At 40.6% G+C, this 19,310-nt stretch overlaps 1 protein-coding gene across 1 annotated transcript in view; it reads left to right on the top strand.

Annotated features, from left to right (window-relative positions):
* The window catches only part of stk3 (serine/threonine kinase 3 (STE20 homolog, yeast)), a 252,149-nt gene extending 239,680 nt beyond the window's left edge, over window positions 1-12,469 (top strand). Inside the window, 1 exon segment of the mRNA XM_055633459.1 lies at window positions 5,369-12,469. Within this exon segment, the coding sequence (XP_055489434.1) occupies window positions 5,369-5,527 (159 nt within the window). The 3' untranslated portion in view covers window positions 5,528-12,469.
* The last annotated feature ends 6,841 nt before the right edge of the window (window positions 12,470-19,310 follow it).

Genomic DNA, 19,310 nt, shown 5'->3' with positions numbered 1-19,310 from the left:
CGCCTTCTCTTCTCTGGTTGGAATGCCTGGGTTTTATAAGGAATAGGCTGACAAGGCTAAGGTAAGCCAATACTATATTAGCTAATTGGACTCGGCTATTACCAATTATGCTGAGAATTGGCCTCTCCTGGCCTACCTGCCAGTGATAGGGATCAGAGTGACATCTGGGAGAGGGGGCGCAGTCACAAACGATATGGGCTAAACGCAGGTATATGGGGCTGGCTTAGATGGGGAATCTCGGTCGGCATGGATGCATTTGGCTGAAGGGCCTATTTCCATCTTGTATAACTATGACACACCTACTCAATTGAGTTTGCGTTCAAATTTTCATGTGGTTATTTGAAGATAATGTTTTTCACCTGGGACGTTATCCAATTCTTTCTCAGTGGAAACTGGACATTGAATCATGCTGCAGCATTGCTGTCATTGCCCAGCTGAGATTGGTTGATGCACTGTAAAGCAAGTACTGCATCATGAATATTTCTTAATTCGCGTGTCCTACCACTCAGTGTATTTTGCTACTGGTTTATGGACGGGATTCTAAAACTGACCTTCTAATTGAGAATTCATTTGAGAAATGGTTTTAAAATAGTAGGACAGAAATAACTATGTTCCTGCAGCAAAAGCACACCAAAGCAGTTCTCCCAGGGCTTCTGTTTCAGCAAAATGGACCCTCATCATTTATCATATGAGGGAGTTACTTGATTAGTCATTGTGGATGAGCTGAGTCTTTCCTACATCTGTGCCAACAGTTCACAGAAGAGTTGCAGGAATGATGGTGTGAGATTCTTCAGAAGCTCAGAACTGCACTTTGACCTTGGTGATGGCAAAACCCGATGACTTCAACTCCAGCTGTAATATTGACACTCTCGTAAATGAAAGTGATCTGGTTTATGTCCTGAACTGAACCCTCAGTGTGGATCTGCCTCCACCGTGTACTCTGTTCTCAAAGAAAAATCAGAAGAAATCACATTTCTTCTTCAGTATTAGGACTTGTTTAATTTTATAAATCTCTGCCAGAATAAATGTTAACATTTAATTAAAAATATCATCACTGTCATTTATAGAGGAGGAATCTGTGAAGGAGTGACCAAATGTTTGAGTGCTCTGTCTTCCTTCTATTTTATAATGTAATAAAATGAAAAACTGATTTTTTCCATAAGCACCCATCTGACCAGCATTAACCTCCAGTGAAAAGAAGAGCTCATCTTATATTGATGTCTATTTTAAATTCAGTACCTCTGTGCCCACATTATTAATTAGATTATATAAATTCTCAACAAGCTTTTAGTTCAAATGCTACTCTGAGCCAAGAGATTTAAAATAGCTTCTTTCGTGAGATTGTTCATTTATCTTTTTAACATGTTAAGGTGGTTGTTAGTTTAATATTAATAATTTAATAAAGCCCTGATTTTTTTAAATAAAGCTGGATAATAGTAATACTGTACCTTGGTAGAATTAATTATGAGCACCTGATTATGAGGGACATATTTTAAAGGTTAATTTGAATCAGAGCTGTTGTGCACTTTAATTTGTAAAATCTCCAATAATTTGATTGCTATACGCTACCGTTGAAAGAATCATCGTATTGAAAATAAAATCACAACTCACATTTATGACAAGGGTTTTAGGAGAAACAACAGTATTTAATGGAGGGAAATGTGTCAACATCTTTTTGCTACTGGAAATAAATTTATGAAACATAAAACGTGTTTTAAAGAATTTTTTAAAGCAAAATATTCGGATAAAAATGTTAAAATGAGGCAAAATAAGCCTAGAGCATAAGGGCCAGGGAGAGCACGTAGACATATTCAGAGATTAGCCATTATATTATTCATGGCTACTACTAACCGCTGGCAATTTATATAGAATTTTACACAAGAATTTCAATTGAAAAAAATTATGATGAGATATGACTGAAAAAAAAAAATTACGCACCCTAAACTACAAAATGTTTGAAAAATCATCGATAAATTAATCTAAATGTGGTTGTATTTAATTTTACTGGAAATAATTATGAACATTGTTTCTTTTAAAGCAAATATGGATAAATGTTAAATGAGGCAAATATAGAGCATGGGGAGAGCAGAACAATGAGATTAGTTTTTGACTACTAGAGTTTAGAATTTACACAAAGAAAAAGGGAGGACTGGACCCCAGTTTAAACATAAATTAATCTAAATGTGGTTGTAATTTTTTTATGTTAAATATTAAACCACTTAAGAATGATTTATTACATGGAACTAATTGGGGAGGGAGTAGATGATATATGAAGGCAGATAAAGCACAAATATTATAAGAAAATATGCAATTAAAGCATGTCATTTGGTCCAACAAGCTTTTCGTTTCCACAGTGTTCTCAGTATAAATCAACAACTTCAGCACTAGTTAGGACTGAATTTGGCTCTTGTGTGGTGTTTAGTGTTGATCATCTCACATTGTGGTGCTTATCAATGAAAGAAACAATCCTAATCCAGCCTAATCCATGGGAAGAATATAAAAATAAGATTTCATCATTCTTATTAATCTAACTGCAATTTCTGAAATACATTTAAAAATTATGTGCTGCACATTTCTCATTCATTTAACTGTCTGAAATAAATAGCTAATAAATAAATAAATAAAATTACCTCCTCAATTTTTTTAAACCTGCGCACATGGCATATTTATAGTAAGGATTATTCCTTACTTACTATAAATATACCATATGCACAATCTTAAAAATCTAATCTAAGGATTATTCCCTTAGTTAGATAAAATTGTCATAATATGCACAATTTTTTACATTTACAGATAAAGCTAAGTTATTGTCATGTTAGATATGAAATACTGTACGGTGGCTTTGTCAGGTAATATTTGGAAATGTTATTGTTCAATAGAGGGCATAAGCTTTTGGTGAGAAATCAGAGATTTAAAGGGGACCTCAGCAGCAACTCTTTCATGCAGAAGGTGGTCCATATCTGGAATGAGCCGCCTATGAAGCTATAGAGTTATTACAGATATGACTTCCAAAAGACGTTTGGACATGTATATAGAATCCCTTCGAGGGAAAAGGGCCCAATGCAGGCAAATGGGACTAGCCCAAAATGCCAACTTGGTTGACATGGATAGGTGGCCGAATGGCCATTTTCAGGGTTGTTCAGGGCTCCAATCTCCATTGCTGCTTCATAACAAACTATCAAATAGTAGTGCAGAAAATCTTATTTAAAATAGAGAAAACATCGCCTCATTACAGTTTAACATCAAACAGTTCCATGTAGCCTGGTCAATTCAATTACAATTCTGATTAATACATTTTAAATGTTATTTTTCTTGAATTAAAACCTGCTTCGTTTAGGATGTGAAACCAAATTGCAGTGTACAAGTTATTTTAAAATGGGTCGGATTTTAAAATAAAATTATTTGATGCTTATTAACTAATTTATGCATACATAATTTTATTGTAAAATCTCAGAATTTCTATTTTTGTTAAAGGCAAGCGTTTGTGTTTAATTTCTCAAAGTTAGGTGGAAAGTGGGACTAATAGCATGTTAGATGGCATGTTAGATTGAAAGTAGGACTAACAGCAAAGCCTTTTCAAAAAGCAGTCACAGGAAGTATGGTTTGGCTGGCCTGTTTTACCTTGTCAAACCAGTAATCGCTCATGAATGAAGAAGGAACTGATTTAGACTGCAGCTTTAATATTTAAGGTTACTGAATAATTCAAATCACTTCTAATCCCATAAGCAATAAAACAATGTTATTTTTTCCTTGATGTGCATGAATAATCAAGGATCTATATTTTAAAGAAGTAATAGATTATTTTACTACTTGTTTTACTGAGGAGACAATGTCCCAGTTATTGCTCTGAAGATGTTTGGGTTATTTTAATAAATCATCTGGGACTTAACCTGCAGGTATCTGCTTCTGAGGATTAATGTAGAGCATAAATTTCAATGTACTGAGTACATAATTAGATGTGAGAATAAGAAAAAGCTCAATGGACATACTAATCTATTCAAACTTTATTTCGTAGGTACTGATTAAATAATTTTCTATGGTGATGTTCTATAGCTAACTTCACATCATTTTTATTGAAAACATTTTTGTAAATCTCTGCAAATTCGCTTTGTAAATTCTCTTTCAACTTGATGTTATTAGGCGCACTGCATCTAATTTACTTTATGGTTCCAACTTGTTTGCATTAAGAATATATTTTGTTGTGATTTACATTATGGACTTGTCAGATTTCAAAAATAGAGAGTTAGATCTGGCTATTAGGGCTAAAGGAATCAAAGGATATGGAGACAAAACAGGAACGGGGTGCTGATTTTAGATGATCAGTCATGATCATATTGAATGGCGGTGCTGGCTCGAAGGGCCGAATGGCCTACTACTGCACCTATTTTTCTCTGTTCAGTATGCTGGCCCATCCAGTATTTCTGTGCTTTTTTCCTAAAAATATTTTCCTCTGGTTGATATCTGCTTCCATTTATTTCATTTGCTTCCAAGGAAAGTGATCCAAAACATAGAGCAGACTTTAATACTGTTGCTTGCACTGTCTGATTTAGATGTGGGAGAGAAGATCATAAAGGATGAGACAGAGGAGCAGTAAAAAGATGTAAAACAACTGAGGTATTTTGCCCAAGGGTTTCTATTCGGACCCCCAAATCTGATTTTGGTGCCAAAAATTTGTTTGGGTTCTGAAATCAACCTGTCACACACATCCCATTTGTAGCAGGAAACAACATGTGGAGCATGGAAAGTCTTCCCACAGAGACACAAGAGGGTGCAGGAATCTTGGACAAAAAATCAAACTGCTGCAGTTTGATCCTGACTACAGGTGCCGTCTTCCAGTGACCTGCATGGGTTTTCTCTGGGAGAAAAGCAATGTAGGTTTCATCCCACACTCCCAAAGGTGTACAGGTTTTTAGGCTAATTGGTTTTGTAAAATTTTAAATTATCCCTAGAGTGTGTAGGATAGTGTTAGTGTGTGGGGATCGCTGGTCGGCGTGGATTCGGTGAGCCGAAAGGCCTGTTTCCACGCTGTATCTCTAAACTAAACTAAACAGGTCAGTCGACATAAATAGACAGATGTTGTTTTGGGTCTGAAGACGTGTTTTGCTCAGGCCCTTCTCATCTTTCTTTTAAAGATGGTGTCAAAGTGTTTGGGGACAAGCCAGGATTTTGGTGTAAAGATGAAGGGAGAATAATTAAATAGTTATCATTTTGCCTCCACATTGTAGGGTTTCAAGTTGTGAACTAGTTGATTGCCAGGTGGCTACATTTTCAGTTAAAACAATTTGACGTCTACGACGTGGACGAATTATTTTGTAAAAATGAAAATATGAAGAAGCTGTTTTTCACCATGAGTCTCTTTATTTTATAGCTGAAAAACCTGAGCTTTGAAGAACTACAGATGAGGTTGAGTGCTCTGGATCCAATGATGGAGCGAGAAATTGAGGATCTGCGCCAAAGATATCAGGCTAAGCGACAGCCTATTCTAGATGCCATGGATGCAAAGAAACGAAGACAGCAGAACTTCTAGTTGAACGTACTATCCAGGGTAGTATATCATCATCTCTAAGATGTAGTGCCAGAACATTTAAAGCAAAAGTAATAAAACACTGTAGAACAATGTTAATTATAACCTGCAATCTTTCCTGCAGTCAATGAAGCAATCAGTTTTAACAGGAAATGTATGGTTTATTTCCTGGCTACCTTTGTTTTGCCACAGCTTCAATCCATGCAAGGAAACCATAATTAGGTTTGAAACATGCTGTGTGGGGTCAGGCAACACCGACATTCTGAAATGCCATTAATGTAGCGAAACATCACAAGATGCTTCGTGGAAATGTTTTCCCCCCCCCACAATTTGTTTTTGAGTACAAAAGGAAATATTGGGACAGAGGCCCAAAACCTTGAGGAATAGGTAGGTTCTGAAGGATGTCTTAAGGGCAGTCAGTGAAGGAGGCAGGTTGAACGCAGGAATTCCAGAGCCAGGGGGCTTTAGCAACAAACGACAAAGCTGCCTATGGTGGTGTGATTAAACATTGCAGTATTCATGAGCCTAGAATTGGTGCAGCACATATCAAACTGACTTAAAAATGTATTGCCACTCCTTCATTGTAATGAGGCTTAAATTCTCACACTCTTTAGCCAATAACACAAGTAAGAGTGCCTTCCACCTAAGCGATTCCAACATTTTAAATAGGCACCTCACCCCATCCATCACCAGCTTCAAGGTAATTGGGGATGGGCAATAAATGCTCTTCTTGCTAGTGATGTCCACATGCTTTAACTTAATTTAAACCATTGCTTTAGTTTTTCATCAGATGTCTGTCAGGTTTCAGAATACTACCATCCTTGGCATGTAAAAACCAGCCAATAGGCATTCCTGTGGCAGGGCACCTAGAACTGTACACAGCCCTCAAAATGTGGCCATACCGATATCTTGTACCGCTGTACATATAATATCTTGCGAGCCACCTCAGCAAAGGCAGACATCAATGATTACATTTGCTGCTGCCCTCATCCTTTCAGTGCCCAAGGGAAAGGATGTTGAAAGCTCAGGATCTCAAACCTACCACAAAATGCATAGTCCCTTGAGCAGCATTATTCAAAAAAAAGAGCCACACAGTATATGAGTCTGATTCCTGGCCCATCCAGGTAAAGATTGCCTGTGCGATGATAATGTGTTGCCATGGACCATCCCGTGTCACTGCATGCTTAAGGAGTGGCCCAGAGACACATTGTCCTTTGCAACTGGCCCTTAAAATGACACACCAATTTGTTTATATAAGCACATTGAATCAGGGGCTGCTGCTCACAATAGTAGGGTGTTAATCACAACACGTTGTTGCTACTATAGCCAGGCAATGTTGCTATCTGTTCAAATATTATGGTGTGCACAGCTGATGCATTGGCAAACCCACTGATTGGAGTCGGTTTTGGCTTCAAATTTTCAACACTAACTAATCAACAGAAATTGATATCTAATTGAGGATTACCACTGATTTATGCAAGATTAAACTGAATGCTTCATTGTCTATGAAGATGTTCAGCAAATTCCAAGAATGGACATAACTATTGTAAAAGATTGTGTAGTTAATTTATTTTAATGTGAATACTGATTTTATTGTGCATACGAGGATTTAATGGTATCAGCAAGCGCCAGTTCTATTTTTGCTTCTATTCTATCATGCTGTCAACACTAAGTGTCTTGTATCTTAACTTATTGTTCTCATGTTCAACTATGTGAGCCTTGTTACAACAGCCGCAAGCTGTATGTAAGTTCACAAAAGAAACATCAAGTGATGTAAATGCCTTGAACAAACCCAGTGTTTAACCTGTTTCAGCAAAACTGCCAATTTTTCTTGCTGAGTATTTTCATACATTTCGATGCGCTAGTGATTAGTGGTAACATTTGTAAATGCAATCCCACAAGGCCTTTATAAACCCAAATTACCCCCCCCCCCCTAAAATTCTAAGTCGCACCCATGTACCACCTGAGAGATGGGCCTTGTTTACATAAACTCAAATAGAACTACTGCAGATATAAAAATAAAGTACAGCTTATTGTGCGTCTATATTTTATTTTTTTCACTGTATTCATGTAGGCCATTTGCCATCCCCAGTGCAATGCCCCTACCACAGATAGACACTAAAAGCTGGAGTAACTCAGTGGGTCAGGCAGCATCTCTGGAGAAAAGGAATAGGTGACCTTTCGGATTGAGACCCTTCTTCAGATTGAGAGTCAGGGGAAAGGGAAACGAGAGATATAGAAGATAAATAGCCTCACAAGTTGAAGGCATGGGTGGATAAGAACATAGAACAGGACAGGAACAGGCTCTTTGGCCCACAATGTCCGTGCAGGACATAAAATCATGTAATACCTTAACTTGAATGTGCTAGTTGAATCCAGCATAACTTGATGGATTTTTTATAATATTGGAAATGAAACATTATGCATGCATATGCTATGCATATGCCTCAGCTACTGTTTAGTCTTGTAATGTTGTGCTGTGTACAAACCTAAACCATAACCTTGCTAAATTAGAAATATAAATGACACTGGTTGCGAACTAGCTAGAATTAGCTAATTCATCCTTTATATTGCAGGTTTTAAATGGTTTGCCGTTACAAATGAACTTTTATGCATTAGCTTATTCAAAAGACAGATGATGAGCAATTAGAAGGCTTTGTGCAAAAGCAAGATTTTTAAACTGACCCAATTATTCCAAACTCTGTCCTTTTTAAAATAAGGATAAACCATTCAGCCCATCATGTTCATCCACGGTGCAGTCCCATCAGCAATTTTCCCCCCTCCATATTTTCCTGGAGCCCTGGAATTTTCCCTCACATGCCCAAGAACTCCACTGATTCTATTGCCACTTACCTCCACTAAGGAATAGTTTACACCAGCCAGTTAACTTACCAGCATACCTTTGGGATATGGGAGGAAATCAGATGCCCTACATAGGCAAACCCACTCGGTCAGGGGGGGACCTCGCAAACTCCACACAGACAGCATTCAAGGACAGGAATGAAACCAAATCTCTGGAGCTATGAGGCAGCAGCACTACACTATATCATCATGCACTGTGAAGTGGTAACACCAGCAAGGTGCTGTGCATACCATGGTGATGTTTCTTAGTTATGTTTTTGCTTTGATCATTTTATAACATATTAACACTATTAATTCTTCACCCGCTACATTTGGCAGCTGACTATATAGTCAGTGCGCTTTCAACTCAAACTGGAGTTAAGAATGCTCATAGAAAAAGGGTGTGTCGAGAGAGAAAAGGATTACATACGTTTCTTGGTGTGGACAATACTGAATTAACTACCAAAAATTGATTATTCTATGTGTGTTTAAGGAAAAGTGGAATGTATATACTGTCGTGTGTGTAATTTATTATACAAGTAATTAAAAGTAGATTATGGTTTAAACTTTAAAAATCTCTAGAAACTTAAATCCATCTAGAAACTTAAATGATAACTGGATTCCAAGAATCACAGCAAGTTGCCAAATTGGAATAGTTTCAGTGCCTTTTTAAAAACAAAAATCACTTGATTAATGTGAACATTTCAAGTCAGTACGAGTTGATAAAGTGTGATGCTGCTCGAAATTCTTTCTCTTGCAATAGGGCAAGGTCGGAACAATTATGAATTCATCTTGAGAACAGAACTATTTCCTTCAGTGGATCCATAGTGCATGCTCAGCAGGAAAAGCCACTCGGGAAGAAGTAATCATTCACTGTGATTAACCCAAGGTGGGTTACAAGCGAGTTAAGGTTTAGCTCACATAAAGTCCTGGATGTTTTCGCATTTATATGGCTCTGTGTTTCATAAGACTGTTAGTTTAGTTTAAAATAGACCCAAAATGCTGGAGTAATTCAATGTAATCCAGGAAGAGGTCCGAGCAGGTGTGGAGGAAGAGCGTGTGAGCAGGACGGTGGGGCTCGGGCAGCAGGGAACGTGGACAAAGTGGGAGAGCATACCGCAGCGCAGGATTACCTGGTCAAACATCATGCAGGCAGACCTCCAGCACGTCCGGTTCCTTGTCCAAACTGTCTACGATGCCCTACCAAGCCCAGCAAACCTCCACGTCTGTGGCAATAGCGAGACACCTTCCTGCCCAATTTGCTCTGGAAGAGGATCATTAGAACATCTCCTCAGCAGCTGCCGAAAGTCCCTTGGGGAAGGTCGCTATCTGTGGCGCCATGACCAGGTGCTCAAGGTGGTTGCTGAGAGCAAAGCCACTGCCATCGGTAACGGCAAACACCACCACGCCCCAGAGAAATCAATCACTTTTGTCAAAGCTGGATAGAAGTCTCGACCTCAACCAAAAACAAGGACGGGCCTCCTCCACACAGCCACTGACTGGCAGCTGCATGTCGATCTGGGCAAACAGCTGAAATTTCCACAGCACATCATAGCAACATCACTCCAGCTAGACATGATCAGTGCCCTGGGAATAATGTATTGAAGAGGCTAACGAGAGGAAACGTGCAAAGTACCAGGAACTGGTGGAGATGTGCCAGGCCAGTGGCTGGAAGACATACTATGAGCCCATAGAGGTGGGCTGTAGAGGCTTTGCAGGACGCTCACTCTGCAAAGTCCTCAAGCAGTTGGGCAGTACGGGGCTGGCAAAGAAGAGGGCCATTCAAACCGCAAGCGAAGCCGCAGAGAAAGCCACTAGGTGGGTTTGGATTAAGATGGCTGATCCGTGGGCGGTTGCTGCTGGGACGCAAGTCAGGGCCTGATCAACCCCGGCTGGGTCGCCTGGGCGAGGGTGTCTGATGTTGTGAGACCCGAAACACCCGATGACCCCAGGTCACATCACTGAGGATGTGTCCCAGCGCATCTAGGAGATGTATCTTTCACACATAAGACTGTTAGTTTAGTTTAAAATAGACCCAAAATGCTGGAGTAACTCAACGGGTCAGGCAGCATCTTTGGAGAAAAAAAGGATAGGCGCCATTTTGGCTTGCGACCCCAGACCCAGTCTGTGTATGAAGATGGGTCACGACCCCAGACCCAGTCTGTGTATGAAGAAGGGTAGCGACCCGCAAATGTCACCTATCGTTTTCTCCAAAGATGCTGCCTAACCCGCTGAGTTACTCCAGCACTTTGTGTCTACTTGTGGTATAAATCATCATCTGTAGTTCTTTGTTACTACTTAGTTTAGTTTAGAGATACAGCATTCAAAATAGGTCCTTTGGCACTCCGAGTCCACGCCAAACAGCGATCACCCATTCTATGTTCCATGTTATTCCACTTTCTCATCCACTCCCTACACATTAGAGTAAATTTACAGAGACCAATTAACCTACAAACCTGTTCGGATTTAGGATGTGGAGGAAACCCATGCAGTCACACGGAGAACGTGCAAAGTCCACACAGATAGCACACGTATCTCTGGCGCTCTGAGGCGGCAGGTCTACTAACGAAATACTGGGAATAATAGATGTCAGTCATTTTAGTGTTCCAGTACAACGGGGGCCACACCATGTGGCGATTTGAAAGCTGTTGCTCCAGATCAACTCGTGAAGACCATTACCAATCGCTATTTGCATCAAAAATATGTGCAATGTTTTCTATTTTATTCAAAACTGTATTTAAATAGGGCTATGGAGACCCAGAACACCACTGAATCTTGAACAAAAGTGCTAGAGGAACTGAATGGGCAGGCAGTATTTGTGGAGGGAACGCACAGATGATGTTCTGGGTCAGGACTCTCCTTCGGTCTGAAGAAGGGTCCTGACCCGAAATGTCGACTGTCCATTCCCTCCATTGATGCTGCCTGACCCACTGAGTTCCTCCAGCTATTTGTGTTTAGTGCTCTGCCCATCTGATTGGGCTGCAGTGGTGGGTGTTGATTTAGATATTTTTTAAGAGTATACTTTTAAATAAAATGTTTCGCAAATATTCTGCTTTTCTTAAAATAATAACACCAATAATAATGACCCCATGGATTTGTGAGGCTTTTAAATATAAGCATTACCATGGCAGGACCATTAGAGTTAGGGAGGCAGCATTCATGAACAATTGAGTGATTACCATTGCGTATTGCAGTGTTTAATAATTTGGCATCATCAGAGATTCTTTGTTTTAAAGTAAAGCTGATGTGGCAAAAAAACATGGTAGGACATGCTATTGAAGTAAGGTGCTAAGGGGTTGCATAGAATGTAACTACCGTTTCGGCTGATGGACATTTTTGTGCCCTACATTCCATCTAATTATTTTATCCTTTAGAAAACTGAGAAGTGTTAAAGTTGTCAGTTATACATTGAAGACTAGTCTAAAATACCCTGATTTCAATAAATGCTTGGCTAAACATTGCACTTTTATTAAGCAGAACGCCCAGCTTGTTTAAGGCAGCTTTGTAAAAACTTCCCAAAGGAGCTTTGTAGGAGCTTAACCAAACAGGAGTTGTGCTGGCAGCAGCATCACTCCTGTCCACATGCATACCTTCTCAACGTTAACGTTATCTGCTCTGATTTCATCAGACTTAAAACAGCTGGTAGTCCAAACCATAATGGAAGGTAACGCATTCCAAATACACAGATCTGACAGCACCTCCAATGAATGCAGGCATTTAGAGGTCCACAAGGGGAAAATGTTGCCGGTCCCAACATCTGCCGATTTAGAGTTAATTTCTCCCAGTGATGGCGTGTTTCTGGGATACAATTCAGAATTTTATAACTGAACTTGCTATTAACAAATTATGGCCCATTGTCACCACTTTTCAGCAACTCCTACTGACTTGAATTGGTAAGTGTATTTATCAATGATGCTGTCAATCTCTCTTTGACTTTGTGTTGGATTATTTAAAATATTCATCTTTGGGTATAGCTGGTTGATGCCAACAAGAATATCTATGTATTTTAAATTTCATATGTTCATTTTCTTAACATGGAACACTAACTTATTTTATGATGTGCCTTCTGCTATATCCCACAATAAAGAAAGTCAATAGCTGAGGCACTTGGGTGTTTTGTGATTGATGTTTATATTTTAAGTATTTTCCAAATAACAGCATATGTATTCAAATCGCCAACTTGGAATTCTGAGGCTCCAGTTCACATCCATGCCAGAAAATGTATCAATTTATTGACTGTCTCAATAAACCCAGATGCTTGCAAACGCCACATGGAACAAAACTGGGTTTCAAGTACCAGGTTAGAATATAATTTGGAAACTTACTGGTCGCTGCCTTTGCAGTGTATGAGATACAGATGGAAATCAAAATCTTGAATTTGTTATACTTATATTTTCCTTGTTAAAATTTTTATTTTTATTCCGATTTCCCATCTTCCTCAATTAATACCTTTTCCCTTATAATTGCTACAGTTCACAACCAACATCTTCCGAGGCTAGACACAAAGTGCTGGAGTAACTGAGCAGGTCAGGCAACATCTCCGGAGAAAAAAGGATAGGTGACGTTGTGGATGGGAACCTTTGTTCAGACCCTGAATAGAGTGGCGCAGCAGTACAGTTGCAGCCTCACGGCACCAGAGATTGGGTTTGATTCTAACTATGGGTGCTGTGTGTATGGAGTTTGTAGGTTCTCCCTGCGATGCGTGGGTTTTCCCCGGGTGCTCTGGTTTCCTCCCACACTCCAAAGATGTACACATTTGTAATTTGGTTTCGGTAAAAAATGTGAGTTGTCCCTGGTGTGTAGGATAGTGTTAGTGTATGGGGATGGTGGTTTGGTCCCCAGGGCCTGGCAGACATTGACGCAGAGACAACAACCTGGCTGCTCAACACCCGGCTTGAGATCTAACTATTCCTTTGGTTTATTTATGTTTCATTCACAAGAAATATGGATTTAGTGGGCCCAAGGGAAGTTGGGAGGTCATGTTGCAGTTATATAAGACATTGGTGAGGCCACATTTAGAGTATTGTACAGTTTTGGTCACCATGTTATAGGAAAGATGTTGTCAAGCTGGATAATGTGCAGAGAAAATTAACAAGGATGTTGCCAGGACTAGAGGGCAGCCTATCTATATATCTTTGCAGACTCATTGCATCCTCCTAATAATGTCATTTCTCAAATATCATTGCATTATTGACCATATTGATGCTATAGCTAAGAAAGCACGATGCCCAACAAGGCCCCTTATCTGAGGTAAGATGTGCTGGTGTTGGAGAGGGTCCAGAGGAGTTTTACGAGAACGATCCCTGGGGATGACTGGGTTAATATATGATGAGCGTTTGATGGCACTGGACCTGCACTCGCTGGAGTTTAGAGCATCGGGAGGGGGAACAGATTCACCACCTTCTGACTAAAGAAATTCCTCCTCATCTCCTTTTCAATGAAATGTGGAGAGGTGGGAGAGTCCGGGACCAGAGGGCATAGCCTCAGAATAAAATGACGTACCTTTAGAAAGTAGATGAGATGAGAAGATTTTTTTAGTCAGAAGCTAGAGAATCTGACGAATTCATTGCACAGACAGCTGTGGAGGCCAAGTTATTCGGTATCTTTGAGGCGGAGATTGGCAGATACTTGATTTGTAAGGATGTCAGGGTTTATGGGGAGAAGGCAGGAGAATGGTTGGAGGGAAAGATTGAGCACCTATGACTGAATGATGGAATGGCCGACTTCTGCTCCTACGACTTATTAACTTTAATCACCTCCTCAGTAGGCCAAGGGAATTTGGCATGTCTCAAATAATTTTACCAATTTCTACAGATGTACATAGAAAGCATCCAACCTCGATGCATCACAGCTTGTTATGGCAAATGGTTTGCCCAAGACTACAAGAAATTGCAGAGAGTTGTGGATGTAGCCCAACCTGTTGCTCAATTCTTTCTCCCCAACTCATTGATTCCATCTATATTTCGCTCTCTCTCATCAGCCAACATAATCAAAGACCACCCACAATACGCAGAAGATGCAAAGGCTTGGAAACATGTACCATCAGATTCAAAAACAGCTTCTTCCCCACCGTTACAATACTCTTGAATGGACCTCTCGTATCAACTCTCGGATGACTTCCCGATCTTCCAGTTTACCTCGTTGTGTATTTTTTTTAAACTGTAGCTGTAAGACTGCATTCTGCATTCTGTTTATTTTCTCTTTTGCATCAACCGATATGGTCATGAATGGTATGATTTGTCTGGATAGCATCTACACTTCACACTGCCTCGGCAAGGCCACCAGCATAGGGGAATCGAGAACCAGAGGACATAGGTTTAAAGTGAGGGGGGGGGAAAAGATTTAATACGAACCTGAGGAGTAACCTGCTCACAGAAAGGGTGGTGGGTGTATGGTTCGAGCTGTCGGAGGAGGTAGTTGAAGCAAGTACTATCACAACGTTTAGAAACATTTAGACGGGTACATGGATAGGACAGGTTTAGAGGGTTATGGATCGAACGCTGGCAGGTGGGACTAGTATAGATGGGACATGTTGGTCAGTGTGGAAAAGTTAGGCTGGAAGGACCAGTTTCCACACTGTATAACTATGACTCTAACTACCTTTGCAGTCACTTATTAAAAGGAGAATTCCCTTAGACAAGGGGTTTTAAGCTACACTACCTTCCCAAAATACTTTTGACTGAGAAATTATCTCCAGCTTTGCCATGGTCACCCTTGATTTACTATTGAATACACCCACAATTACTGACCAGCAACAAAGCAAATCAAACTCAAAAATCTATAGATGCTGGAAATCTGAAATCTGCTTCCAGCGTTTCTGTGTTTATCTCAATAACAATGTAGGTCTTCTTTTCTGTTTTACTTCCCCTTTCTTCATGATTTCTGCAAACTGCTTGCCAAAGTTACATCTGGGGAGTAGAGAAGCCCTGGAGGAATGATACCTCACACAGCCGTGTTTTGGAAATTACAGCCACGAGTGGAACATACACATCAGCGCAGGTGAATGTTTTTCCCCCTGTTTATGTTTTACACAGTGAAAGATGTCTTAGTTGCTACTGAACAACCAAATAGTTGGCCTGCAATTACTTCCATAACTGTCAGGAAGCTCGAGACTAATGAAAATATATGTAAACACAGAAGTTCTGAATTTCCTCGTGGATTTAGGCAGTGAAGCATGAGCCTCTGCTGAACCTGGGCCAGGTTAGATGTGGCGTGGGTTCAACGGCTCTACTTATTCTGATGGAGAGGAACAGCAGAGCAAAATAGAGTTACGTTTTGGGGTAATTTCTGTGTTCTGAATTAATTGAGTCAACTTAAATGTATTTGGTTGTTTTGGAGTGGGTTCTGATGATTTTAAGAGGCAGCACAGTGACACAGTGGTAGAGTCCCTGCCTTACAGCACCACATCGGTTTTCTCAGGGTGCTTCAGTTTCCCCCCACACCTCAACGACGTGCACGTTTGTAGATTAATTGGCTTCTTCCAAATTGTAAATTGTCCCTGGTGTGTAGGTTAGTGCTAGTGTACAGGGTGATTGTTGGTCGGCGCGGACTCAGTGGGCCGAAGGGCCTGTTTCCATCCTGTACCTCTGAAGTTTAAAGTCATCTAAGTTGCCTAACACTGGTAGGCATCTTTGTTGGGTTGGACCAGTTGGGCCAAAGGGCCATTTTCCATGCTGTATAACTATGACTATGTATTTCAATGTTATTACTTTCCAAATGTCTGTGAAAGTGAGATAAGTTAATTGAGTGGGTAAGTTAATAAGCTGTTGCAAATTGCCTCTGCTGCAGTATCAAATTTTGATTGGGCGCATTTTAGTATTGCATGCAGTTTTGTTCAGTCAGAGGTTTCAAAGGTCACAGGGAGAACATGCAGACTCCACACAGACATCACCCCAGGTCAGGATCAAACCGGGCCTCTGGTGCTGTGAGGCAACAGTTCTACTAACTGTGCCACTGTCACTGATCAAGAATGTGAAATGAAGAAGACATTGCAACAGAACTGAATGAAGGCAGGAATATGAATGAAATAGCTGAGTGCACTCAGATTCTGTAGACTTCCATATTTCTAACTTTCTTCCAGCCATCTCTCTCCACTGCTGTGCTCCATGCATGCAAAATATTTTAATTTCTTTAGTTTGTAAAAGCTAAAGTAAATGAACCACAATATATATATATATATGAAATGTACGTCTCATTTTTATTAAAACCACTGATACGTTTTACACAAAGTTATAATTCCCAGTAGCAGGGCTTAATTAAAATTGCACAGCAGAAATGTATGCCACATTAAGATTTCCGTGATTGTATTCTTCATTCTGATTCCTGCGATAGTGATTTTCTCTACCTTTTGGTGAAGACATAGCCAGCTGTTCCAAGAAGTAAATAGTCCAGACATTTCTGGTTTAACGTTCACAGCAGGGGTCCGTGGCATGTGCAGAAACGATCATGCAATTTAAAGTTCATATTTTGGCATGCAAAGGTTCATCATTTTACATTCTCACCAAATATCAAACAACTGAACAAAAATCAACACTGAAAATTTTTCAAGAATTTGTCTGCCTCATTCAGCAGGTTAAACACTGCTTCAAAAAAAACCCTTCTTTGATTGTTTAACGGCAAACAAGTTATTTCCTTTACATTCAAATACAATTGAGCGCAGATATACATGTTGACAGTAAGGGCATTTTTACAGAGCACTAGAACATTGTACTTTAACACAAACGGTTCAGAACTGTACTCCAAAACAATTCTCCGTGTTCTGTCACTGGACACGATTACCGAGTGCACTGAGGATGTTCTTGATCCTCTTTGAGGTAATGCAACATCATCACTGACCACTGGGAACCCTGATCCATGACCAATCAAAGTGGGGGACAGTGGAGGGAGTGGACCACTTACAAACTGTCCACCCAACAACCCCATCAGGCACTTCCTGGTCCATTTGTTCGCAATCAACAAAGATACAGTGTGGAACGAAGACTTGGAATAAAGACATTCTTAATCCTAGGGGATTGGACTTTTTGGAGTAAATATATTAAAATGGCAAAAGATCGGCGCCTCCAAAACGGAGGCGCCAAAACAGCGGTGCCGAAACGGCGGCGCCAAATGGTACCATTCCGTTGCCAAAGATGGAGGAGAAGAAGAAGGAAGTTCAAATCCTGGGTAGTTACAAGACAGGGGAAGACCACATGTATAATGCATGCACATTAATATTAATTTGAAAACACATTTTTTTGTCACAATTAGAAACAAATAAGTTTGCCAATACTTTAGCTCAAAACAAGGCCAATGCAATTGGACGTGACTGTGTACAAATTAACTTGCAACAAATTATCTTGCACCATTGGGGCGGCGCAGCGGTAGAGTCGCTGCCTTGCAGCGCCAGGGACCCGGGTTTGATCCTGACTACAAGTGTTGTCTCTACAGAGACCGCACTTGCAGTCCCTGCACACTTACACTATCCTACACACACTATGGCCAATTTACAATTATACCAAGCCGATTAACCTCCAAACCGGTACGTCTTTGGAGTGTGGGAGGAAACATGGCCACCCAGAGAAAACCCACGCAGTCACAGGGGGAACGTACAAACTCCGTACACACAGCACCCGTAGTCAGGATCAAACCCGGGTCTCTAGAGCTGTAATGGAGCAACTCTACTGGTGCGCATTTTGACACAGACATTGTGGGCCGAAGGGCCTGTTCTTGTGTTGTACCATTCTACGTTCTATGTCTGTGCAGTCCTGTAGTATGTAGCTGCATCCTCCCCTCTGCGCTTTAACTTTATCTGAAAGAAGGGTCTCGACCCGAAAAGTCACCTATCCCTTCCTCCAGAGATGTTGCTTGACCCGCTGAGTTACTCCAGCATTTTGTATCTATCTTCGGTGTACACCGGCATCTGCAGTTCCATCCTACACATTAACTTTATTATTTTGTTTCACAAACCATCGAATCATGTTTCATGATACTGATCAAACGTTGGGTGAGGTCCTTTTTCCATGTCGTGGCTCCAGCAGCAAAATCTGCTTGATTTATACTTGAGCTCTTTCCACATTCGGGAGGCTTCTCGCCAGAGCTTCAGCATGGATAAGCCATGTGGAAACTTGGATGACTATAGCTGAGTAGTTTATAGACTGGACGATTCTAATTTGTTACCACTTCAGTGCACATAAAATGTTTTTCATCCCACAATGAAGTACATTTTAACATGTTCCTAATTATACATTCTATTATTCTCTGGGCAACAGTTTATAAAACCTTATGCGGTTTGATCTCCTGTACTTTTAAACATTTAAATACAATATAATGAAAACAGGATTTCAAAAGTAAATAGACTAGTAATTACTAGTTCCAGTGCAGGTTGTATCAAATTAAGAACAAAACAAGGTATTGGCTGCTGTTGATGCAAAGGCCAGTTTTTGTAATTCTCTAGGTAGGAAGGAACTGTACATGCTGGAAGATTAACACTGAAGATAGACACAGAATGCTGGAGTAACTCAGCAGGTCAGGCAGCATCGCTGGAGAAAAGGAATAGGGGGTGTTTCGGGTCAAGACTTGAAACTTACAGAATAGTGAAGGGCCTGGATAGAGTGGATGTGGAGAGGTTGTTTCCACTAGTGGGAGAGTCTAGGACCAGAGGACATAGCCTCAGAATAAAAGGAGATGAGGAGGAATTTCTTTAGGCAGAGTGCGATGAATCTGTGGAATAAACGAGTTTGGTATTCCATGCCCAGGTCATAGGTCACTTGCAATAAACAGTCTGGGCAACGGTGGCGCTGCGTCGTGGTCAGGCCTGGCTCTCCAGCGCTGCGGGCGCTGTTATGTTGCTGCTGGGCCGTCCCCGTCCCCTCCTGGGTGTCCCGTCCCTGTCAGGAGGTGTTGGGGGTGACCCTGGGCTGGCAGGGAGGCCCCGGACTTGCAGCCAGCGCTGCAGCCGCTGGATCTA

The sequence above is a fragment of the Leucoraja erinacea genome, chromosome 4 (genome assembly GCF_028641065.1).
Source record: "Leucoraja erinacea ecotype New England chromosome 4, Leri_hhj_1, whole genome shotgun sequence".
Lineage (NCBI taxonomy): Eukaryota > Metazoa > Chordata > Chondrichthyes > Rajiformes > Rajidae > Leucoraja > Leucoraja erinaceus.
The sequence above is the reverse complement of the archived record's forward strand: the minus strand, read 5'-3'. Positions and strand labels throughout refer to the sequence as shown.